Genomic DNA, 27,597 nt, shown 5'->3' with positions numbered 1-27,597 from the left:
AGAGAGAGGTTGACTAGATTTCTGGATCTTCCTTCCTACTAAAATCCCTGTTTATTTGGGAAAATGTAAAGGAAGAAAAAAAACGAAAACCTCTTTGTATTGAAATGAAATTTGCTAATTACTTAGTGGAAATGTCAGAGGTTACTTTCTACTTCTTTACGCGGTCTAGAATTGTTTTCGTCATCCTACTGTCTGTTAGAGCTCTTAGAATCCTTGTACTTCAACAATGGGATTGGCCACGTGTAGTTTTCCTGGTGTTCGTCACGTTTCTAACACCTAAATCGAGACCATTTTCCGATAGAAAGTTCTCTGGGAAGGCACCCCTTCGTGTGTTGCGCTGTCTTCTTCCATCAATCCAATCCAGTGAAATCGCTAGTTCGTCTTTTATTGCTCCAGCACACCAGAATAATCTATTGCTTCCTGTCTCTACTGTTCCTGCTGCTTATTTTTAATTAAATATAGTTAAAATAAGTTACACAACTTGCTAAGATTTCTCCATCTTCTCTCTTTGTGATAAAAAAAATTAAAGCTATCATTCCTTTAATTCCAAAGTCCTACTGTTTTTTTAAGTCTAGAGATCCTATCGCAGTGGTCCTGAAATCCTGAAGCAATATTTTATCTTTTGTTGCTCCAGCGATTGCTACTAAAGCAGCAGGACAAGAAGTATTGTGCTGTTAGTATCTCTCCTACTCTCTTACTTTTTAATTATATTTAATTAAATAATAAGTCACATGACCTGGAAACGTTGCTAAGATCCCCCATCAACTCTCCTACTCTCTTCCTGATAGAAAACTCTTACTCCCTTAATTCCAAAGTCATTTTTGGAAGTAAATTAATCCCAGAAGTACAGAGAAAGGGGGATTCTCTAGATTTTTGGTCATTTCTTCTTTCTAAAATCCTCATTTACTTAAAGAAATATAAAAAAAAGAAAAATCTTTTCCATCCTTGTCAGAATGGTATGGGATTTTTATTACATAGTAGAAATGTCATCACGAGAAGCCATCTTTTCACTTAATTATGGTCCTCTTTAATGTTCCATTGAATAATTTACGTAATCTACAACAGTTATTAGGATCCAACTATTTTCTGATGCTCCTTCTATAGAACCATGAAGCAATGAAAGCCCTTGCCTGCTCCAGGACTTGTTATAAACAGGTTACATCTATGCTATGATAACTTATCTTTTATTGTTATTGCGTTCTAGTATCGTCTATCCTTACAGTTATAGTGAATCCTAAAAAACATTGAGGGCCTTTCGTTCCAGATTTTGTATTGATAATTAATAATTTATATGATCCAGTGTCTCTCATTGCCCATCAGATGCTAAACTGTTTTCTATTGTTTCAGGGTTCATTACAATAAAAGTCTGCTGCTGCATCTCACTATAACATCTTTTCAGTTCAGCGGTTATCCTCAGCTTCTTACTGCGTTTAAGAGCAATGAACAGACTCTAGATCTATTTGACTTGAAATTAGAAAAATAAATAGTTCTTTAGAAAACTATTTAAAGAACTACCGATCAATAGGATTTAAGGAATTTCTATCTCAAAATAATACTTCTGAGTCTGATATAATTATAATTTTAGAGATTTCTACATGAAATTGTCCGTTGAAATAATATAAAAATAGCCCAAAACATAGTAAACAACATTAAATAAGTATTAAATAGTTAAAATTTTTATTTATATAATAAAAATAAATATAAAAGCGGCTAAAATATATAACATCAAGTCAACTGGAAACGTCTTAAAATCATTTTAAATATAGCCAAAAAAATTAATTAAAATTAAAACAGAACATAAATTATAATAAAGCAATATAAAATAAGCCAAAATTAAATTAAATTAAAGTATTTTTAACACTTTCGATACATAAAAGTATTCATTTAATCGCATTTTACTAAGCGAATAGGCCGAAATGTTTTTTCAACAGTCGCAGTTTCTTTGAGAAAATTCATCAATATCAACCTCATTAACGGTTTGTGAGATAGTTTAAACTACACAGAAGTGCCTTTATCAGTTAAAGTCTCTGGCATCACCTTCTAAAATAAGATATTCGAGTTTAAATGTACCTAATCACAGCTCCGACTTTAATTAAAAGTAGTAGTTCTCAGCGATTTCGATGTTAGGAAATGTTTCAAATAATCAGAATCTATAAAAATTAATAGATCCTGAAGGACAGTGACATTTTAAAAAGAAGAAAAATTAAGGAAAAGTATTTTTAAAGTTGCAAAGTTGCCAAGTAACAGACAATGTAAACATATTCTTCTATACGATAACGAAGAAGAGCGAGGAGTACGAAACAAGATTAAAATCTATAAACAGTAATTACAATTAATGAGATTTCGTATAACGACATTAAATCGTGGAGATAATTAAATAAAGTTGAACGTCTGTATGTATGTATATACGTATAGGCCTATATATATTTTTTTGTTTTTTGCATAATTTAATTCTATACTCACCACGAAAGGTGCTGTCATCTGTAAGAGCCTTGCACACAGCCCAGGATCGTAAGAAAGACGGTGTCTTTCCGTGTACAGGATGTTTTGTATGACGCATTGAGTATAGTTATGCACCCAACGGTAACCGCCAATAAATAAACGTTTCATCTCGTGTTCCAGTAACCTTAAGGTTTTCGGTGTTAACGAGTAACGAAATCTCTCTTCTGGGTCCTCTGTAATCTCGTGGCATCTTCCGAACACGTTATCTGTAAATGGGAACGGTTAGTGCAGAGAAAACAACAGTAAAGCCGTGCTGCTATAGTAATAAAGTAACCGTTACTCGTTACAGAGTAATCGTAAGCCGTTACGACATCTGTTTACGCGTTTTAAAACGATACAGCAATATAAACTTGTGCTACTATAGCAATAAAATTGTTACGCTAGCAGTAAACACGCTGTAAAAAGTTAGACACGAAGGTTACGGTTTATAAAATAAATGCGTTACTCTATTAATAAATCCATAATTACTCTTTATAGAGTAATAATACAGTGTTACGTTAAACTACGTGGGTTTTAATAGCGTATTATACATTTAATCTATCAATAAGGCTCACTCGATCGAAAATAAACTGTTACTCTAGTAGTAACACGAATAATACGGGAGTACGTTAAGAAATGTAGGTGTTATCAATGTTACAATAGTAATTTTGATCCTTATAAAATAATTACACGTCGTTACGATGCGCTTTAGTTGTTTCAGTTACTCCTTCCAAATATAGTTACGCATTGTTACGCTAGTAGCAGACATATTTTAAAAGTAACAGAGGTTTTGACTAGAAGATTAATGGTTTCATTTCTATTTTTGGCAATAAGAAACACGATTGTAACGATAACATCATCGTAAAAGTAACATTTACGATAGTATTATCGATTTTAAAATTCAAAAAATGTTATTTAAATATTACAAAATTGTTTAACAATGAGTAAATTCCTTTTAAAAGTCCTCTTAAATTCCTATTAAAGTTAAGAAAGAAAGAAAAAAGTTAAGTAAAAACGAAGAAAAGTAATTTTTATCCTGTGAAAGTGAAATTGAAACCGACAATGGCGATAAAAGAAAATGAAAGTTAATTGTTATTAAAAATTAAATGAAATCCACAAGGCCACGTGCTTCGAAAAATAAAGTGAAACTGAAATGTGAAATTGACAACATCACGTGTTTCCAGGAGAAAGTGAAATTAAAATTAAACAGCGCGAAATTGACAAGGCCAAGTCTTTTTATAAAATGAAATTGAAATGGTTAAAAATGTAAAATTTCAAGGCCACGTGCTTGGAAGAAAAAGTGAAATTGAAATGGTTAAAAATGCAAAATTTCAAGGCCACGTGCTTGGAAGAAAAAGTGAAATTGAAATGGTTAAAAATGCAAAATTTCAAGCTCATGTGCTTGAAAGAAAAAGTGAAATTGAAATTTGAAGAGCTTGAAATTCATGAGGCAGGTGTTTCGAGAAGAAAAGTAAAACTGAAATTAAAAAACTGGCGAGGTCACGTGCTTCAAAAAATAAATAAAAATAAAATGAAATCGAAGATTATTAAATTGATATGATCACGTGATAAGTAGAGAAAGTGAAAGTAGAATTAAAGAAAGTAAAGTTGACAAGGTCACTCTCTTTTTAAAAAATAAAGTGAAATGAAATTGAAAGTGAAGATTACGAAATTGACAAGCGAAATTGAAACTAAAATGCGAAATTGACACAGATCACGTGTTGCAAGGAAAGAAAAAAAATACAAAAAATGCACCATTTTAAGGAAACAGAAAACGAAATTGACATTTTTGTTTAAATTTTATTTTCTAAAAAGTGAAAGTGAAATGAATTCAAAAAGACAAAAAATTAAAAGTTGAAATTTAAGAAATTTTTATTTAAAATGATTACGGTTAAAACCCGTGTAAACCGGTTTGAACAGGTTATCTTATTTAACGTAGAAGTACCGAAGAATTTTACCGGTTTAGGCAAGTTTCCGTTTTACACGGGTTTAGTTTTGGACAGGTCTTTATCGTATTTGTTGCTAATTATGTTAAGTATAAAGAATTTTTACAATTCTCCATTCGAGGAAAATTTGAAATTTCTAACGTTTCAACATGGTAGTTTCGTTATATCGAATCTTAATGATCTATTGACAACACACAAGAGATGCCTAATGACACCAAGAACGGATATAACGACAAAAAAATCTTCCAAAAGTGTAACTGCGGGTTGCCAAAATTAGTGCCATTACTAATGCAAGTTATGATTTTTTATAACTGATGATTTGTAATCAAATATTTTTGTGTGTCCGCCTTAATGTTTCATAATAATTAAGGATTTTTCTTTCGTACTTAGCAAGATAAACGGCCATCAAACTGCGAAAGTGGACAGAAAGAACGTTAAGTAAAGATTACAATAATTAACTTACCATCAAAACAAAGTTCATCCTCTTCACAAATCTCTGAAGTAAATAAACATCCTGAAAGTAAAATAAAATTTTGATTTTATTTAAAGAAAAAAAAATGGCCGCGTAAACAGGTTAGGTTAGGCGTTATTTAGACGGTTAATTCGTTCGCCCTTCAACAGATGGCAGCACGAATTTATTGGTCATAAATCAGATTTAAGGACAGGGGAAAGGTATATAGAAGATCAATCCATCATCATCTGTCATATAAAAGCGGTTTAAGGGGGGAGGATACGAATAACATGAAGATCAAAGGAGGTGTGCACATCTGCTGCTTTACAAACCAACAAGTTCTATCGACAGAAGAAAAAAAAGACAAAAGAGTTGAAGAGCGTGCCATTTACCATTGACAAATATCTCCTTTTATCTTTATAAATTTTAATAAAATTCGGAGACCTTCTGTAAAAATCATACGTGCGCATGTCTGTCCGCGACGTAAAATGTAGACTGTAAATAATAAGTAAAATTAGGCCATAAATAAAGTTGTAAATACCACAAAACCTGCTTAAACCGAAATCGAGCGGTTCCGATGTTTGAATGTTCCCCCCCCGTTATGGCAGGTGTCCGTTTTGTACAGGTTTTAAATAAAAAATCGCTCCATTCTGAAGAATTTTTCCGGTTTAGACAGGTTTCCGTTATATTCAGGTTACGTTCTGTTCAGATTTTATAATATAATCGAATGTCTGAAACGGCTACTGATGGAAACATGTAAAATATCCGTCGTTTCGAGGTTATTTTGCGTGCATTTTACTTCAAAAAATAATAAAATTGCCTGAAAAATGGCCGCTGTTTACAGGTGGAGTTTATCGGATGTTCGACTGTATTAAATCTTCCAATATAATTGTATTTTTTTAAATCTTAAAATTCTATTTAATAGTGTTTATATACATCACAAATATAATAATTTAAAAAAAAATGATTTAAAAGTAATTACAGTAATACCTGCGTAAACCGGAATAAAGTATATTTTTTTCCTTTTAGACGTGTTTCCGTTTTATACAGGTTCCGTTTCGGACAGGTTTTACCGTACTTTTACAATAGTGTTTTTATCTAATAACAGATGGCGACAGCGTACAATCGTACGTACGAAGCGCCACCACTCGGAACGGAGTTTAATTGATATTAAATTTGGTTTTCATAATTAAAATTAAATAATATAAAAATAATATTTAATCGATATTTAAAATTTCTTTAATTAATTGACGTGGCGGCTTAACAACGCCCTTAGAAGAATATGCGTAATGCGTTATAACTGATAAGAAGTGAGGCAGGGGTGGCTTTTTGTGACGTTTACGTGTCAAATTTCCAATTCGAGTACCGTAATCGGTTGCCATGGCAACGTCAATACAAATGGACTTGAAATTTGAGGATCCTACCAGGTCGAGTTACTAATTAAAGGAAACAATTCCCTGCAAACAAATTACGAGATGTTCTCCTCCTCCTCCTCCTCTTCCTCCACTTGCTCTTGCTCTTCTTCCTCTTCCAATTTTTTTCCCCTTAAATGGACTTTATTAAATTTTTTCCTCTCCCTCTTTTGCTTTATTAATATCTTCGTTAATGAGTTTTTATTTAAATTTATTTTATAAACTTAACCTGTAAAAAATTAAGGAGGAAAAAAATTGACAAAAAAAAAATACAGTAAAACCTGTTTAAAACGGAAACCTGCCTAAATGGGAAAAATATTCATTACCGTGCTATTCCGGTTCACACAAGTTTTACTGTAAGTAACAATTCTGTAATTAATATTAATTATATTAAAACTTGCGTAACCCGGAATCGCGCTCTATCGTATAGTTTTTGATAGGTTTCCCTTTTAAACAGGTTATTTTAACACAGAAAATCGCTCTCCGTTCTGAAGGATTTCTTCCGTTTAAACAGGTTTCCGTTTTACTCAGATTCCGTTTTAGACAGGTTTTACTGTATTTATGTTTTTAAAAGTTTTTAGCTTCAAAAATTTCAATATTATAATTTAAATTGCTTACTTATGCAAATGTTTAATGCTATTAATGAGTACTAGATGGAGCCACTATAAAAATTTGCAATTTTTAAAACATTTAATTAGTAATTTTTTATTTTTTTATTTTTTAAACAAAATATTAAAATTTTATATTTAAAATATATGTAAAATATTAATTAAGTTTTAAAGAATTTTTATTAAAAAATAATGTTATAAAATAATTCTCCTATATTAAACTACGAAGCACATTGAGCAAAAATGTATAATACTTTATTAATTATTATATATTTATATTTATTTTTTTTATAATTAGTTTTAGTACCTTAAATGACAAGTTATTTTTTAGAATTTTTAAGTTTTATTTGATCTTTGGGTGAAAAATTATGAGTTGTTTTAATCACACCCTTTTACGTTCCCATATATTTTTATTACTTAAGAATGTTCAGGAAATAATAGAAATTTTTGCTCATTTTATTTCTTAATATTCTAAATTCCACCCCCTTTAACCCTTTATATTCTACATTCAAATTTTAACTGTATTATCATCCTGGCGCGTGTCAAAGGTCATCCTAGAACACTTGATGGTGATTGCAGAGTTAGATTCTTCTCAGCTTCCCAATCACCTTTTGAACTTTAGCTTTAATCACTATCTGCTCCTTCCCACTAATTAATCTAAGGTAAAGTGCACACTCGTACAGAACCTAACCCCATTCTTCTAATGCACCCTACACTGACACATCGCGAGATTGTATGTGCTCTTGTCGCGTGATTGACTGCGTTTCGTGACCGATTTTAGGTCAAGTGTCTTCCTTAATTCTTCCACGTTTTAATAGATTTACTCCCTTCCCCCTCTTCATCCGGATCATCGGATTTCCTACATGATCACGTGGTTAAAAAAATTACAAAAAAATAAATAATAAAAATCAGTTACGTGAAACCGAACAAATAAAACGTTCTTTTATTTGTTGTAAACTGACCAATCAAATTACACGAAACGTTTTTTATGAATTTGAATTTCGTAACCGTTATATGTCAGTTACAACAATAAAAAATTTTTTATTGTTGAAACTGACCAATCAAATTACACGAATTTGAATTTCGTAACTGTTATATGTCAGTTACAATAATAAGGATTATTTTTATTGTTGAAACTGACCTATTAGTTGCGTTATATCGGAGAAATGAACAATATTCGCCTCGTTTTAAACGCTGAATGGCGAAATTGAGCATATGATTCAATTTCCTCGTTATAGAAGCATTAATATGAGATAACATTGATTTTCTCATTACAAAGTCTCTTCTCTTCAAAGCTTAAATTCCTCGCCATATTGTTAAAACGAGGAAATTGAAAATATGATAAATTATTTCGTATAAATAAAGAAAGTAGCATATAATTTAATTCTTTCATCATAACGTCAGTGACCTGATAACGAAGGATATTTTTATTTCTTTATCTTTGACACTATAACAAGGTATATGCGCGTAGAGGAACTTTAACGTATTAAATTCGATATAACAAATGAACTGGACATTTCGTAATGAATATATGATAATCTTTATAATATTAAATAACTCTAGAACATATAATAACTTCTTATTAAAGCCGTTATAACAGGGGAATTTAGCGTATAATTAATTCATCATTTTAATGATATTTATAACGATGTAGGGACTAAACGCTTAATGTCCTATAGAAATGGCATTAAGTATTAAATCCCCTTCGTGGTAATAATGGCGTTATATCAAGGGAATTAAACTCCAAGTTCTCTTCATCATAATTACCAAGGAATTGAGTTTGTAATCTTGTACATAACACTAAAATATTTAGAATTAACACAACAAGGACCCCTTAATAGAGTACTGTATTATGAAACAATTACTCTATGAATGATAAAGACGCTATAACGAAGAATTTAGAATATGGTTCACTTTGTTCTACTTTAATAATGGACGTCAACATATAGGTTTAGTGTTATTTATGACGGTAATATAATTGACGTATTAACGCGTTATAACGAGGGATCTTGTGCATTATAAGATTATCGGTTTCATATCAAGGTCGAATCACGTAAGTTTTTAATATGTATGTTACGTAAAATGTCAGGGTACGTGATCCATGCTCTTTAAAATGCCTGGCAAAGGGGAGTTAGTACAGTCGAGTGGTCACGTAGCCTACTGTATTTCTCGTACGTCACGCAAACTGCGTTTTTATTATGATCGACTATATTATTTGAACTTTCTGCAATGTTCACTACACAATCGACATGTTTAATTTTACTTCTACTCGCGTGAATGGCATTAAAATTATAAAAAACAGAAAAGTTTCCCCATCGACGTCACGTTCGCTTATGTTGCAAATTATGGCAGATCACGTGACTCAGGAGAGTGTGTGGTAAATAAATTTCACTTCTACCTCAAGCCACAACGAAAATCGATTCAAATACTTAAAATCGTAATCACGTGATCAATTAATAAGCAAGGGGGAAGGAAATGGCGCACTGTGTTAGGTAATAGCATTACCAAGCAGATATTAATTTCCCTCAAAATATTTTTTTAAATATTTGAAATATTTTAAAATATGCAATTTATAACATAAAACAGCATAAAATATTCAAAACTTACGAAAAATATTTGACCAAATCGCCATTTTTCTAACAGTCACTGACGTGCCATCTGTTATCAATAATCAAAACTAATCAGTTTTATAAATTTAAATTTTAAAAAATTTCTACGTCTTCATCCAATAAACGTAACAATCCATATAATAAAACTATCTCTGATTGGTTTATTTTTAAATATATCTTTATTAAACAAACAATAATTAGATAAGAATTTTTGGTGGTAAAAGTTAATTATACAATCTTCAAAACGGGTTGGCACGTGACAGGGGATGGATGAGATTCCATCACGCGTTCATTATACTCAATGTAACTTATTATATATCCGTGACTGATTAATAATTAAATTTTAACAACGTCCAACGTTAGGAAGCGGCAAGTGAAGCAGAAAATGTCAAATTTAAACCAGATATTTAGTAATTTCGCATATTAAACCAATTAAAAAAATTTAGACAAATAAATTATAGTTTCATATTATCTACCCTAGATGGCGACACGTACGCGGAAAGGCGAATTTTTATGAATTTTTTCTCCCAATTAATTATTCAAATTGCGCGCTGAGAAACAAGATGGCGACAGAAAGGACGATACGGAAAGGTTACCTTTTTTTTTATATAATTTTAAATTTTATTTTTATTTAAAACATCGTTCGTTTATATATTAAGTATCCGCCCACGCTGCTACAGGAGTCGAGTTCTCGTGTAGGGAGCGTTATCATGGTAACAGGTACAGTACGTGGGCGCCACGCGCTGCTCACGTCATCGCTCTCTTTGTAGCGCTATGTAGCGTGGGTCGAATGTGGAGCCACCTATCGACGTTACGTAGCAACTGATTACAAAATTTTCTTTTATTTTTTCCCAAGAGAAAAATAATTGAACAAATTTCCTTGATTTATATTAAATATTTTGATTTTATAATATCCGAAAATTTAAGAATTTGCCCCAATTTTCTTCAGAAATTTCCCTAATTTAGGGAAATTTCTGAAGAAAATTGTTTTTTTCTTAAAACAAACAATTTCTCCAATTTTCCTTCTATTTACGAAATTTTAACGACCGAATCTTCCTCAATTACGTACTACTACTTTATTAAATTTTCCCTAAATTTAACGTATTTTCCCTGTTTTTCTCCCGAAAATTTCCTACAATTTAGATAATTTCCTGCTCCGAAACAAAATTTTCTTCAATTTAGAGATATTATTATAGAAAAAAAAAGACTTTCCGATAAGAAAAATATGATTCTTATGTAATAAAAATAAATTCTTCTTACTGTAATAATGTTCCTTCACAAAGGAAGTCCAAGAGAATTGACTATTTAAGATGATTTTCCTATCAACTAACGAGGGAAATAACCTTTAGAATATAATCTACAGGAATATTCTCTTGCTATTGAGATAATCACTTTAATATAACTAAAAAAAAAAAAAGAAGGAAAATCTCATTTACTGGCGAGTTTATTGGTAAATCTATTTTTAAAAAATAAGGATAATAAATACAGACATATTTATCTCTTAAAAGAAAGAAGAGGAGTTTTAACAGGAGCAGGATTAATTAAATTATAATGAAATGATTTTTTATTGGTCTATAATAAATAATTTTATTATTAATATCCAATTGTTCTATTTACTGCTGAGTAAGTGACGTCACCAAGCTTCCACCTCATTGATTTTTTCTTCTTTCGTCACTTATCGATTGCTGACGTGACACGTGTAACAGTCTAATCGTTACTTGCACATGGATGAATGTTTTTTTATGAATGGAACCGTGAACGAATGTGCCTTTATAAGTTGGATAACTTTCTATTTATATTAGTAAAGGAGGAGCAGAAGGGAAAATGTATATATGTATACTCAATTATACCACCTTAGCGATTAATTAAACGTATATTTAATTATATATTTAAGCATTAAATTTGTATAGAATCGACGAGGTTTTTAGGAGAAAAATTGGAGAATATTATAGTTTAAAATATCTCTATTAAATTTGTATGAGTGAATAGATAAATTTATAAAAATTCTATAACTTAATTGGCCATTTTTTAGTCAAGTTATCATACGTTATTCTTAGTTTTCTGTAAAGTTAAGTGAATAAAAGATGGCTTTTTCCTTTACTTTTTCAAGATTAAAAATTAATTTGACTGAATTTATCTTCGTAATTTTCTATTCTACTCACCGAACTAAAGAAAAATCAACTCTACAACATTATCTACATTCAAATGAGATGCTTATTAAAGCATACAACGTTAAATGATCATTACAGAACGCGTGCATTTAGGTTAAGAAATATTGTTTATTTTATTATAAATTCAAGCTACTTTGTTAAAAAGTAATAAACTGGGGCAATAAAACTGTTCAAATTTTACTTCACGAAACTGTAAAATTATTCATAACGCGATAAATTCGACTGCAAAATATTAAATTTTCAAATATCCCCATCGAGACGTCTTCACCTCATAGCACAGTTACACGCGGCGAAGTGTCATTTACAGGTGCATAGGCTCTATAATAATTCTTTTCCCATCGCGATCTTTTAACGATTTAACGGATATAAATTGTTTTTTTACCTTCCATTTTATTTAAAAAAATATAAAGTAGAAGTAATTTTATATAAAAGATAAAATCAGAAGTAACATTTCGATCGGTACAACGACCTTGAAATAAAAAAGCATTAACTAGTGTACTGTAGTGTTAGTCGTATCTATAATGCGACCTGTTGCAGTACTTTTCTGCCCTCATACAGCCTTAAGCCCGCATACGATTGACAAGAGAACAAGGTCAAGACGTTGATGAATATTTATGAATCCTCCTCCCTCCGTAAAAAAGTATTTTAAAAAAAATCGCATTTTTTCCCTCATTAAATATCTCAACCCCCCCACAAAAATAATATATCTACCTGTGACGTCACAGATTTACAAGCTTAAAGGAGGTAGTTGCCATGACAACGTGTTGCAATTGGAAAAGCTTCGGAAAGCGATTTTTATTGATTTTGTTTTGTATACCTCGACTACATTGAATTTGTTTTTTTTAAATATTATTATTATTATTATTGTTATTGTTATTTTCCTGTGTATGTGTAGGTGTATAACCTTTCGTTACGTAAGGGGAGAGTTACTCCACACTCTCGCTTTCACAATTAATTGATTTATAAGTCTTTTATGCCCGGCACGTGACCAGATTTACGAAAAGCAACAGGGGGTCAATAAGTCGTGTTCTTGGGCGGATTTTTACGATATCCGGACCGCCCAAGTCAATTTCGTCGAGTGATCTGTTTACCCCTGCCAGTCACAACTAATACCCTAGGACACCAGGCGATAGTAATCCATCACCTACAGCCTCTCCATCTATCCACATCCCTAGAGATACGGCCGTAACGTAGACAACTAAGAGACTCCACATTGAAACAATGTTTATTTCTGTGAAATTCTAGTTAAAATTATTATAATTCCCAAATTCATTATCAAATAAATTTTACATAATTACACTTATAAATCTTCCAATATATACACATTAAGTACACTAACTCTCCTATTCTTCGATGAGTTAGATGTTAGTAAAATGATTTCCACTCATTAAATAATTATGGGCATTATAATGGTCTATAAACGATGTTTCGACGGTGAAAAAACTGTTTAATTCGCAAGAAAAACGGCGATTTAAAGCAATTAAATAAATTTCCCCCGAATGGTCGCTTCCCCGTTAAGACAGTAATCATAAGGGAAAGTGTGATTTACAGGAGTCGAAGCTAATTCGTTTATATATAAATTAAATTAGGTTATGTTAGAGATTTTTATCATTAGAAACGGGCCAAAAAATATGTTTAAATCACGTTTATTATTCCTTATTCTAAAATATTTTACCCTAATAAACTTAATTTACATCCTCTTAACAATATTACAAACCTGAAGTTGAGAGATTGAATTGAAGAAATTTAAATGTTCCATGATTTATTTCTCGCTTAAATTAAGGTATTAAGAAACTTTTAAATTGTGGGATTCGAATGATTATTCATTTAATTCCCTTTTAAATTTAAAAATTAGGCAATTAAGCAACGTTTTGAGACGTTAAAAGACGTTAAAATTAAGTAATTTATACGTTTATAGTAAGGCATTTAATGATTTATTCCTTAATTCTCTTGAAGGTCAGTACCTTAGAGACTCTCAAATTAAGAAATTTGAGTGTCTCCAGGGTATTAACCTTGTAATGGATACACCGAAGCATCAACAGGTAAAGTAGATTGAAGCATTAAGAGGAACGTCGACATTTTTCCAATTGTTATGTTTATATATTTGTTATTTTAAATGGAAAATAATAAAATATATAAAGCACGTTCCATGAAAATAATAAATTATGATCACGTTTACAAATAAAAGTTATACTTAAAGTATAAAAAATGACGATGGTTCGTGTTAAACAAGATAGAAAAATTTACATAAATTTAATTTATAGCTGATGTAAGTTGCTGAATAAATATTTATAGTATAAAACTGCGTGTATTTTATAGTTTTGTAGGAAATTTTAATGATTTTATAAGGTTAATTTAGTACAGAAGTCGATTTTGCTCCTGTAATTTTCATAAATGTTACCACCACTTGCTAAATTAGTAACGTGGAGAAGAGAATACTGCGTAACATTTATCAAAGAGGATTAACATTAATGGAACTCTATACAGTTTAAATGATAAAATACCGTAAATTACCATAGTTACGCTTATTATGGTACCTGTATATAGTTGTTATTTGAAGTTAATTTTTTCTCTTCCGCATCACAACATCAGAATGATGTTGTGATGCGGAAGAGAAAAAATTAGAAATAGCATAAAAAAATGGAGAGATTTCTTCATCGTCCTTGTGTTTATATGAAGAAAATATCTAAAAATAAACGAGAAATCCAATGACCCAACACCGATGATAATAACAATACGAGATGATAAGGAAAAAGTATATTGTAATTAGTGTAATTGTCAGATAGTTGATAGACAGGATGATAATAAAAGAGGGTTAGTTTAATTTAAAATAATAAATCGTTAAATACAGTGTAACCTGTGAATAACGTCCACGGATGGAAAGAGAAAAAATGGTCGTTGCTTGGGGGTGAACTTTGTGGGCAGTTTTGTACAACGTTCGTGTAAAAATGGCTGCTGTTTAGAGGTGGCCGTCTTTGGAGGTTCGATTGTATTTAAGTCGAAAAATGAAAATGATATTGTTTGATAATAAAAGTGATGATGATGATGATGATGAATAAAATGTAACGTTTAATGTAAAATAAGATAATTACGTTTAAGAAAATGATACTGGAAAAAGAGGAGGAGAAAAATGAGGATGTTTCTTCATTGCATCCTCATCCTCATCCTCTTCTTAGTACTCCATCTATCCTCCTTACTTTTCCAGAATAATAAATGATACTAAATGATAAAAGATACTTTTTATCATTTTACTCCTCCTCACTCTTCTCCATAATCACTCACTCCTCCGCATCACTTTTTTCCAGCATCATATTTTTATATCGACAGATAATCAAACTCTGCACAGTTTAATTGATGAAATATTGTAAATGATGATAGTTACATCTATTTACTATTATAACATAATATTTTATTGTTATTTGGAGTAAAATTTATTATAAGAAAGGAAACTCGAAGCGAAGGGAACATAAAAGTAACGTTTTATCTCAGATAATGCATCAGGTTAAAACTATACATCACATAAACCAGACGTTACGGTAATAGAGAAGTAAAGTATTATAACTCATGTCCGTTACGCTTGATGTAAGTTTGGTAAATTTGGCGAAAATCTTGAGCTTCCTTAATCCAATTTCTAGAGAAAACGTTTTTTTCCCTCCTCCTTCTCCTCCTCCTCATCCTCCTCTTTCTCTTAACTGATAAATCTTTAGAAAAGGATTTTTAATTTCGAAGATAATTTATCTCCGAAAAATATTTGAGGAAAAAAGTGGATAATTTTTCTTGTAAAAAATAGAAATTATCTCCATTTTTTTCCTTAGTTTTATAGCATAAAACTTTTTAAATTTTTATATAAATTATAACTTTCTTCTGTGATGTGGAGTGTGTCGTCGAGAGATAAAAGTCTCTCCTCGTCGAAAAGGGCATAAAAATATGGAAAATTTGGAGAATAATAACAATCCTTAATCTTCTTTCCTCCTTCTCTGACCGCACAACTAAGCATCCTCATCATTAATAATGAGTTTTGTCTCCACTTCTCTACTCATCACACAAAAATATCTCTATTACAAATCACATTTTTATCTTCCCTTCTCCTTAAGAGCAACCAACGATGGCATTTTACAATTATAAAATTAAATTTCATCTCCCCTTTATCTCATTTTATTCAACTGGGATGGGAGGATGGAGAGAAGAAAGATTATTTCTCTAACATCTACAGCATCTTACTCTTAACTTGTTTACGGTGTTCTTTGGTAGTTTCTGTAGTTTCGTAGCTGCATCTTACCCAAATTAGTACGTAGTTGGAATCGTCCAATCAATCTAAAATGAAACTACTGTTCACCACACCCCTGTCATTGTGAGGCGGTGTAATTTATTACCATAGCAGCATAAGATGTGTAATTTAGATGTTTTGATTTCAAGATGGGGTGTATTAAAATGTACGTAGCACACCATTTAATGTTTGGCCATGTGAATGGAGTGGTTCCTCTTACTTTTAAGGCAATTATCACTTTCGTGAATGCTCTGTATGCAACGAATTCAATTAAGTTTACATGTAAATCAACGAAACTTTCTGCTGATTAATCACGTTTTTTTCCTATCGTTAATGCGCCTAATACGTGTTTAACTTAAAATTTAGATAATATTTTAATTTGTTTTGCTGTTATTTTAATTCTAATAAGGTCATAGCCCGTGTAATTCGCATTTAGAAGAGAGTGATGCTGTATCTGATGGATAAATTCTCGATTTTCTTTCGTGAGCTTGTCTCCCTCTTGTTCTTCTATAGCAGCATCTTTTCTCCATCTTCTTTTTTATCTTGTTTCCCTTCTCTACACATCTCTACTTCTACGATTTTCTATTGAGTCGTAGAAGTCGAGATGTATGAAGAAGAAAAACATTCGCTACTCCTCGTGTTCACTTTTATTCTTTTTCCCACTCCATTCACCACTTTCACTCGAATATATACAACTTTTACTACTAGAGAACCTTATTTTTTATATGGAAAATAAGGATTTGGATACCTTATTTTAGTTTTAATCCCCCAAAAATGAGAGAATTCTGGCAAAAAATAACAGCTAAATATCCCTAAAAGAAGTGCAAATTTAACGTGCAAAATGCGTGATACAGATTAAATGGGGGTGGGAGTATAAAATATCTTCCTGTCTAAGGAAATTCTTTGAATTCTATTCTATTGTTATGTCTTTGACCTCTGCTCTTACCGCCCCATTACTCTGCAGGTTGATGGAGCTAATATTGATGCAACACAATGGGATAAAGATTTATAAATATGGAAAAAAAGTTATGTCTGTAAGCACTTTTTTAAACATTTTTAAGCTCCCGGTGATGTTAAAATGCTGTTTAAAAAAATCCCTTTCTAGAGTTATTATGCATTTAAATGTGATGCTGGCAGCCTTCTACTAAGCCAGCATCACTCTACTTGATACGAGATAAATGAGATAAACGAGCTTTGTAGGATAATAATACATTTTATAAATGTTTATAGAACAATTTTACTGTTATTTACATCCAATTTTCTAGATTTTTCTTCGGAATTTTATAACAAAATGATCCGCATCATCCCTTTCATCCCAATATGGAAAAGGAAGAAAAACTGAATTTTTATAGATTATATGAGGAAAATTTGGATAATTTTAGCATAATTATTTAAAATTTATTCTATTTTAGGGATAAATATGAGAGAAAATATATGGGAGATGTTTAATATGGGGGATGTATAACGTTAAAAATGCCCTATTGGGTGTTCATAGTGAGAGGAAGATCAGACTTTATATATTTTCTGAAGAAGATTATTGATAAAATGGACAGATTTTTAAAGAAAATACTACCTTAGTGACATACTTTTGTTACAAAAACAACATTTTATGCAAAAATAAATGATATATCTGTCAAAAAAATAATCTAGATGAAGGATGCTCGAACGGTTTCTAATGGAAAATCATCAATGAAGTAAAGGCATTTTTATCACTTTAATAAGGAAAGTAGGGGAGAAATGAAGTAAAATAAGGGAGAAAAAGTCACAAAATATCCCTATAACTCCTAAAAAAAAAGTCAAAATATTTAAAAGTTGGAGAAATGTTTATAAATTATGATGATATTTTTAACATTAGGAAATAATCGAGAGAGAGGAGGGAGTACAGCATCAATTTTCGGCTCTCGTGATTAAATAAATGATGTAGAAATGTTATGCACGCATCCCAAGATGAAGAGGAGGAAAGATGAAAGCAATTGTCGGCTTGTCTCTTTGTATTAATGGAGATTTACGCAGTTTATCAATAGTTGGCATCCTTTCTTTTTCATCCATTTTTCTCCATTCGGTTGAGGAAAGATGAGGAAAAATGGTGTGTATATATATAAATTTTTCCAAGATAAATTTTCCTCATTCGATATTTTACTCAATTTTCTATAATTTGACAAGAAATCAGAGAAGAAAATGAAGAAAAATTTAAGAGAAATCGAAGAAAAATAGGGTAATGTAATCAATTTGAGGATAAAGATAAACATGAGAATGAAAGAAAGAAAAATCGAGGAGGTTTTCTTTGAAAGAAATGGAAATAAAAGAGTTAGGTGAAAGAAAAATTCTTTTATGGAAAGAAGAAAAGAGGAAGAAGAGGATAAAATAATGAAGAAAACAAGAAAGTGGATGAAGAGAAACGTGTAAACGTTTAGGAAAGGTGACAAATTTATAGAGAAGAGTGACAAATTTGGGGTGTTTTTTAAATGTAAGTAGTAAAAAATGAGTCAAAACACTGTTTTTTTTTCGTTGGAAACTTAAAAAATGAAGACAAAAATTGAGTTTTTTAAGCACCCTAAAGAAGAGATGCAAAAAACAAAAATGGCGACAAAACTAAGTGTTTTTTTAAATATAGGCATTATAAAAGAAAGAAAAATTTAGGTTTTTCCGATGAAAAAAAACCCTAAAATGCAGCTTTATCATTAAAAAATAAGGCAAACAATCTAGGTTTTTTGGAAATAAATATAAATAATAAGACAGGAAATTTGGAGATTCGTAGACGTTTAGAAATAAGACAAAAGATTTAATTCCTTAGATTCAAACAATAAAAAGAAGACAGGGAATTTACATATAAACACCTAAAAATGAGAAAAAGATGTAAACATTAAAATTTAAACGAAAAAAATACAAATATTTAGGTGTTTTTGACGTAAATATACGAAAAATCCAAGTATTATTTCATTAAAAAACCCCCAAAAATCAAATTTTCTTAAATATAAACATCCAAAAACACTCTTTTATCTATAAAAAAAACCACACTTCGATCAAATCTCTGACTGCTTCAACTTCTTCATCTTACACGAATCGATAATTTGGGATGTTGACAAAGTAAAAATTATCAATTTTTGAGGGGTTAAAAAATTTCAAGGTCACCCTATTAATTTTAGAAATTTGATAAGATAAAAAAGGGAAAAAAATACATAAAATTCTGTGAAGAACATCGTTGAAATGATCTTGTTTGCTCAATTTTCATCCCTTGAGAGGAACCATTACTTAATCGCAAAGTGATTAATCTGTGCGTGTGTCTGTCTGTTTGTTTAATCTCTCTTCGATTTGTATATTTCCTCTCCCCCTTCCTTCTCCAAAAAAACATCCTTCCTTGATTAAATATTTAAATAATTCATTAGTTAAGAATTAAAACGATAATCGTCATCTTTATCCTCATCTCTGAGGATGCTGTGAAATTAAGATATTTAAATATTTTTACATTAAATATTTAATCTTCTCTTTCTGTGATGCTGCACTTTTGGAATGTTATTTCTCCCATGATATTCGGAAAATATTATTGCTCCTGGCATCCTGTCATTCTCCTTGCAATTTCTATCAATTCTTTACGTTCTTTCTACTGATTATTGTAGTTTTGTACTACTTATCGTCTTTCTAAACGTTTATTTTTCTCGTTATTTCGAATTTATATGCTTAAATCACACGTATACTCACACTCACATTCATATTACTACTCACACGTTCATTCACGCCAGCATTTACACATATATTCCCATATATTCATCATCTAGCATCCTCCGCATCACTTTGTATAGTCATACGTCCTCTTATTATCTCATTTTATCTGAACTCGTTCATCATCTTTGCCCAATAAACTCTTATAATATTTCTCTAATTATTAATTAACTACTCTAATTATTTAACTAGTCTTAATTAAATTAATTTTTTCTCCATTATCATTCTTATTGTCATAAATCACACTCTTATAATCTGATAATTACCACAAACTGTATCATCATCGTTATCCATAATTTCTTCCTCATCATCTTCATTATCAAATGATGATGGAATAAGTCTTTCTCTCTCGTGCCATTTTCCAACATCATCACTTCTCTGATGATGTTGTGATGCGGAAGAGCAATCTATAGATCAGATAAACAGATCATCACCATCTTCTTCTTCTTATTTTTTAAATGTCAAATTTCCTCGAAAAGTAAATTAAAATAAAATCCAGAATTTAAATTGACATCATGGAATTAAACAAACGAAAAAGAAAGAAGAGAGGAATCCCTTAGGAAAATTTTCTCGCTTGTTTCCGCATCCCGGATGAAGGAAAATAATCCACAAGAAGGGAAAACACGCACAAATTAACATGACAAGGGACAAATGGCCAGATGCTGGAGAGTAAAGTGATGCAGCAACCATATTGTTGGCTTTAAATAAGATAAAAGATTTTTAACTCTCTCATGCAATCGGTAACTAGACAGTAATGTGGGCGAGGGGGGAGACAATGCGAAAAGTAATGACACTTCGTCTGATTCCCCCTTCTTCTGGATATTGTTGCATGGTTGGAAAAGATTTTATTGGTTTTTTCCCCTTTCTCTTTCTCTCTTGTGCTTTTCTTTGCTTCTCTTCTCCAGGCTATCCTTTTGCTCCTTTCCCTCTTCATTTCCTGTATATTTTATCTCGATACTCTTCTTTTTCATTATCAGAATGTTCTTTTCCTTTCTTCCTTCTTTTCTCTCTTTTTTTTCCTCTATTATTTCTTCTCTTTTCTCTCTTTTATTCATATCTAGAAACTTTTTTTTCGCTCCCTTTGCAGCATCATTCCCTTCTTTTAAGCTTTTTCTTATTTTTTGTTAAATTTCTTATCCTCTTTCCTTGATTTTCGCGAAAGTACGACGTGGATGCTGAACTACTTAATCTAAAGATGTTGTGGATGCGGGTCTACATCCTCTAAATGTGATCGGAGGGATGTTGATCTACTCCAACTAAGTATTACGTAGATGCTGATAAACTTCAACTGAATATGATCTGGATGCTGAGCTACTTTCCTCTGATGTGGATGCTGATCTTCATTCTCTACATATGATCTGGATGCTGATCTTCATCCTCTACATATGATCTGGATGCTGATCTTCATCCTCTACATATGATCAGGATGCTGATCTTCATCCTCTACGTATGATCTAGATGCTGAGCTACTTTCCTCTGATGTGGATGCTGATCTTCATTCTCTACATATGATCTGGATGCTGATCTTCATCCTCTACATATGATCTGGATGCTGATCTTTATCCTCTACATATGATCAGGATGCTGATCTTCATCCTCTACGTATGATCTGGATGCTGAGCTACTTTCCTCTGATGTGGATGCTGATCTTCATTCTCTACATATGATCTGGATGCTGATCTTCATCCTCTACATATGATCTGGATGCTGATCTTTATCCTCTACATATGATCAGGATGCTGATCTTCATCCTCTACGTATGATCTGGATGCTGAGCTACTTTCCTCTGATGTGGATGCTGATCTTCATCCTCTACATATGATCTGGATCTCGACCTACTTCATATACAAAAATGATTTTGCTCACTTAACCAGCATTAGTTATCTGGATATAGATAATTGTTATTTATAAATAGTCGTGGGTTCTTATCCTAATCAATTCTCTTCCTTTATTTTCATTATTACCTGGTCAAGGGTAATTTGGATTCACCTAGATAAGAATTCTTCTATGTAAATTCCTGTCTTGAAGCTAAGTATTACTGTATAATCGTCAACTTTACGTTACGCTTGAAATTTCTTTAAATTTTTCTTAAACCGTCTCCAATTTCCCTAAAATCTGGTATCAATTCTAGAGGTATATAAGAACGCATTCAATAAGGTGAATTAGCGAATCAGTAACAGCATAACATTTTGCTAAATTCATATTTCTCCCCCCGTAACATTTTCCTCTCATTTTCCAACTCCTTCATTTCCTCTTCTGTCTCGCGCTCACGTTATCAGAAATGATTTATGCTCCTCAACCCTATTGTCTGCTTACATCTACCTGATCCATCTTAGTACGTCTGATGAAGGCTACGCGAGAAAAACAACATCGACTTGTTGATTAAGGAACGGAGACAGACACACGCACGTACACAGCTAGAAGAAGAAGAAGGAAAAAAAAAGGAACCGCCCCCGCAACACGGATCGAAATAAACTATTCCCAACGTGAAAAATTTATACTCGCAGCATCTCTGCTGGTATTTATCAGCTTCATCAATTCTTATCGCATCCTCCTCCTCCGCATCCTCTTTTTCCATCAAGCGTAACCTCTTAATGTATGAAAGTTACTATACTGTTTCAATATAGGGCATCTTTCTCACACTAGTTGATAGGGGTGATGCCTTATCTTGTAACAGTGAGAGTGTAACGTTTAAACAGCCAAAACAGTGTAAAATATTTACCATAAACAGTTACGATAGGTGTAACGAGGTACGGGTTAAGGGAGTGTAAACAGAGAAGAGGGAGTGGAAGAATACATAAAAAAACCGCATCGACCTTCCTCATAATAAATCTGCACGTAATGCATCACTAAGCATAACCATCTGTTGATGTAACGTAACCATTCATAGCTTAGTGTTTAAGAACAGCATCGTTACTCACCCACACTCCTTTCAGCCAGTGCATGTCGATGGAGGGCGAAGAACAAATATGTTAGCACAAACACTTTGTACACCATCGTCACAGGTCAGAGGTCACAGTTCGCGTAACATTAGACGTCGTTCCATCTGACAGGAGTCGAGATTCGAATCCAATATGGCGCCGGGGGTCAACACGAGGGAAGGCGCGTGACTAACGTTCCGTTTGATCACCTTAGAAAAAATGACTGTGGTGGCAGATGCGACTTTCTCTGCACCACTCTGCCACTATGGCGACAGTCACAGCTGAGGTAGTACCCGGATGTGCCGGTGACGTCACGTTTGACGTCAGTGGTGCTCCCTATCGATTTTCTCCTCCGTTCCGATGTGGGTAAGGCTGTCTGTACGTAATATTCCGCAGGAATATAAAGCGCGACACTCTTTGTGTGCCGTTACGCGTTATGTTACGCTGAGTTTCTCACTTGTAACGTCTTGTTTTACTAGCCTTAATTTCTCGTTTGAACGAAGGCCGTCTTACGTAACGTTCCGCGGAACTAATCTCTTTTCGTCTACCGTTACGCGTTACGTTACATTCTGCAAGAGCAACTCTTCGCATACACATTACACGTTACGTTACATTCGTGCTATTCTTTACACGTTTAAATAATCTGTCTACACTGGACATTTATTAGTATTATTACACCTCGTATCACGTTACGTGTTACGTTACACACATACATATTCTTTTATACACGTCTAACAGTACAACCATCTATACGTAACATTCCTCAGAAACTCGTACAGGAGAACTCTTCGTAAACCGTTACGCGTTACGTCTCACTGCAAGTCATGCTTAAACGCTTAAAGTATGTAACGTTCGCATGTAACGTGTGATATGGAAGGTTAGCGTCACTTAAATTGTAACGTCACGTGACTGGCAGATCCCTCGTGAATTGTAACGTATACATCTTTCTCCTCCTTAAACTCACGTGACTCGGCGGTTCACGTGACTCGAGGGGGTGTAATTTGTACGTTACTTTTGACAAGAGTGATGTCACAGTAGTCACGTGATAGCAAGGTACGAAAGTTTCCGGATGGTCACGTGATGCTCGGAGTTAAATTAATAAATTCTGAAATGTTTGACTTAAAAAATGTTTAAAATAAAAATATATTTTTTAAAAAGAAATATAAAATATTTGACACGAAAACACACGATTTTTTTCAGAATTTTCCCTAAATTATGCAAAAATAAAAAAATAACTGTTAAAGTTATTTATAGCATCGTAAACTTTACGAAACAAAATCGATAGAAACGATACTCTAGGGAAAATTCCCTATTAATGAAATTTATACGCTTGCTTCAGGGATTTATGTATATTTTTTAAAGAATTTAAAAAATTTTTTTATATATAATTTTTTTTACAATATTTTCAGACATATAAGTATTTTTAAGATCATTATTTAGGGATATTCTCTGAAATTCTACTGATTTTATATTTTTCTGTAGTTTAGACATAAACAAATGCACTCAGAAAACATTTTCCTCTTTGTATAAGGAAAAATATTATCCCAAAACTTAGGGATTTTTTTTTCAAAAAATTTCCTACAGTATTAAATATATTTAGTGTAATGAAGAGAATCCCTAAGATATAGATTTTTACAGAATTTCGTTTCTTTAGGGAATTTTTTTAGAGAAAATTTTAGTTAAAATAATTAAATATCAATACATAAAACCTTTAATTAAAAGTCATTTTTCATTTTTAAGGAGTTTTTCAGAAATTTCCCTAAACATTTATTTTAAAGAATAATCGACCCTAAAAAATCCCCGAGTCAACTTTTTCTTAAAAGTTAAAAATTAAGTCCAAAAATATAAATTTCCAAAGAAGATTTTACCTAAATTTTAGTTTTTTTTAAAGTTCCCTAAGGAATTTTACTAAAGTTTAGAGAATTCCTTTGAGATAAATTTGAGGAAATTTATTTTATAAAAATGTTTTAGGGAGGGGAAAATATTAAAAATTTTCTAAACGCCATAAATACCCTAAAATATAATTTTTAAAATGTTTTTTTAACATTAAAAGTTAAAGAAAAATCAGTTCATTAAGTATTAACCTTAAAATTATTTTGTAAAACTTTTAAAATTAAAGCACAAAATACAAAATCCTGAGAAAATTCTAGGGAATCTTCTTTATACTATCCAGGGAAAAATCCCTAATGTTTAGATTTTTTTAACACCATAAAAGTTTAACGTTGAATATATTCAAGGAAATAATTACGGGAAAATTTCCAATTATTATAAAGAAAAATCCCTCAAATTTAATTTTTGGAAATGAAGTTTGATTAGCTTTCCTTTGGGGAAAATGCTTCGTCTTAGGGAAATTTTAGAAATAATCGTTAAAATTCATAGAGAAAAATCCCTAAATTATACATTTTGAGATGATTAAATTTGTATATATTCAAGGGAATAATTAGGAAAAAACCCCAATTATTCAAACATTTAAAGAAAAATCCCCAAACTTTAATATTTAGAAATTAGGGTCGATTATCTTTCCTTTAGGGAAAACGCTTAGTCTTAGGGAAATTTTTAACATTTAGGGATAATCGTTAAAATTCATAGAAAAAAATCCCTAAATTTTACATTTTGAGATGATTAAATTTGTATATATTCAAGGGAATAATTAGGAAAAAACCCCAATTATTCAAACATTTAAAGAAAAATCCCCAAACTTTAATATTTAGAAATTAGAGTCGATTATCTTTTCTTTAGGGAAAACGCTTAGTCTTAGGGAAATTTTTAACATTTAAGGATAATCGTTAAAATTCCTAGGGAAAAATCCCTAAATTTTACATTTTGAGATGATTAATTTTGAATATATTTAAGGGAATAATTAGGGATAATGACCCAATCATTAAAATATTCAAAGAAAATTCCCTGAAAATTGCAGTCGATTATACTTTAAAATGTAATCTTTAGTAAAATTTAAACACTTTTCTTTAGGGGAAAATGCTTAATCTTTGGAAAATTGTTAATCTTCAGGGAGAGTTTTTTTTATTATAAAACTTTCTGCAAAAATTAAAAATTAATAAATGAGGCTTTTAACGTAAAATCTAACATGTCGTAAGTAAAAAATCAATGTGTTTTTTTAGAGCTAAATAACGTTTTTATCTTTAATTATCGACTGAAGACATTTGTTTTTAGTTGAAAGAGAAAGTGGAAACACGAAAGGAAAACTATTACTTAAAGGTTATTTTTCAGGGTCACGTCTCTGCTTGACTGCCACACGTTTCTCTACTGAAATTTTCACGAGCTTGCTTAACCAATACCCATTTATTAACCTTTATGATCTCATAAATAAATGTACTACTAAAAATAAAAGTATCGAAAAAAAAACAAATCGTGAAATATTACGCTTTCTGTGACGTATTTCAATATATATATATACTGGGTATTGTGACGTATTTACACATTAAACGCATTTAATTGGTTGAACAGAATTGTTTATTAATTTTAAATATAGTATACTCGTTCATTGGTTGAGTTACGTTTGCGTTAACCAATAAGGTTCGTTTCGGCTGTATTTTGAAATTACGTTTTTTAAAATTACCCAATTGTTTTTTCCCTTAAATTATTCGGAATTTTTTTATTGTTAATTTATGTACTTTAATAGATGTGTAATTATTGATAATGTTATTTAATAAAACATAATTTTATTGGATTAGAATTATTACGTGGCATGACGGTCTCATAAATCATTTAATTACTTCTAACATCAATAAAAATAAATTGTATTACTGTAATAAATCTGAAGAATATTTAATTATTGGAGTGTAATTTGTTAATTTTTTTTAAATACCTGTTAATTTTATTGGTTTTTAATTTTAAAAAAATAAACCAACGAACGTCGTCCTTCTATGTTACATTTATCGTAATTTGAATCCGTACTCTCCCTAATTGGTCCATTTTTTAAAAAATTAGCCCAATAACATTTTAACATAAATTTAAATATTTTTCTAACCAATAAGAGATCGTTCTGTCCCGAGTGCAACGATTCTATTTTAGTTGGCTTTAATTGGTTAAATTATAAACCATCGACTAATGATGTTTTAAAATCGAAACGAAACGAATTTAAATTTAAACTAACGAACCAATCAGCTTTTAATACAGTTTTTTTTAAATTTAAATTTGAAATATCGAACCAATAGGCTTTTAATACATTTTTTTTAATTGTAATTATTGTGGCTTTTTGTTCTTAACTAGAAGATAAACGTAAACAACTTTTAATTAAAACAAAGTAAATGACTTATTAAATCCGTTTTAATTAAGTTTAATCAAAAGAAAGTAGTATTTTTTTTAAAGGAACAATAAAATTAATTAAATTCGAATTTTCTGGTGCTATTTTAAGTAAAAAAAATTCTTTGAGCATTTTTTATTGTTTTGAGTAATTCCCAATAATAATAGTAATAATAATAAAGAAGATTTAAATACACAAAACGTGGGTGTTCGGGATCGTTAATGAAGCAGCACTATAGTTTCGAGGCATATCCTCGGGGTCAAAGTACAATTTATTCACTTCTCCAAATAAATTAACATACTCATTCATCAACTGTTTTATATATAAGGTATAAACGGTGTTTGGTACAACGTTTCACGTGGGTGTACCATTCAACTCTATATAAAAGGTGTGTTGACTGTAATCCTACATGCTGCTACTACTACTACTACTACTGTAACTATTTTTAGTGTATTCTTGATTGTAGGATCAATGTTTCTGTAAATTTTAGTGTTTGAGGCCCGAAATTAGGGCCAAAAAATAATCATTTCTCGAATTTGGTATAACCTTATATGTAGGTGTACAGTACCATTCAACTCTATGTATAAAAGGTATGTTGACTGTAATACTACATGCTGTTACTACTACAGTAACCACTGGTATTCTCTAGAAAGATCAGAATGTTTGTAAAATTTTTGGTGTTTGAGACCCTACGATATAACGTGTAACGTTATATCGAGGAATAAAGTTTTTAAAGAACATTTCTAC

At 31.2% G+C, this 27,597-nt stretch overlaps 1 protein-coding gene across 1 annotated transcript in view; it reads right to left on the bottom strand.

Moving 5' to 3' along the window:
* The window catches only part of IA-2 (tyrosine phosphatase IA-2), a 126,802-nt gene extending 103,912 nt beyond the window's left edge, over nucleotides 1–22,890 (bottom strand). The window contains exons 1-3 of the mRNA XM_067285529.1: nucleotides 22,587–22,890; nucleotides 4,891–4,941; nucleotides 2,464–2,708 (exon numbers count right to left, since the gene is read on the bottom strand). Coding sequence (XP_067141630.1) covers nucleotides 2,464–2,708; nucleotides 4,891–4,941; nucleotides 22,587–22,662 — 372 coding nt within the window. The 5' untranslated portion in view covers nucleotides 22,663–22,890. The remainder of the gene's footprint in view (nucleotides 1–2,463; nucleotides 2,709–4,890; nucleotides 4,942–22,586) is intronic.
* Between the last annotated feature and the right edge of the window lie 4,707 nt (nucleotides 22,891–27,597).

Source organism: Centruroides vittatus, unplaced genomic scaffold, assembly GCF_030686945.1.
Source record: "Centruroides vittatus isolate TY-2023 unplaced genomic scaffold, ASM3068694v2 scaffold_2707, whole genome shotgun sequence".
Taxonomy (NCBI): Eukaryota; Metazoa; Arthropoda; class Arachnida; order Scorpiones; family Buthidae; genus Centruroides; species Centruroides vittatus.
The sequence above is the reverse complement of the archived record's forward strand: the minus strand, read 5'-3'. Positions and strand labels throughout refer to the sequence as shown.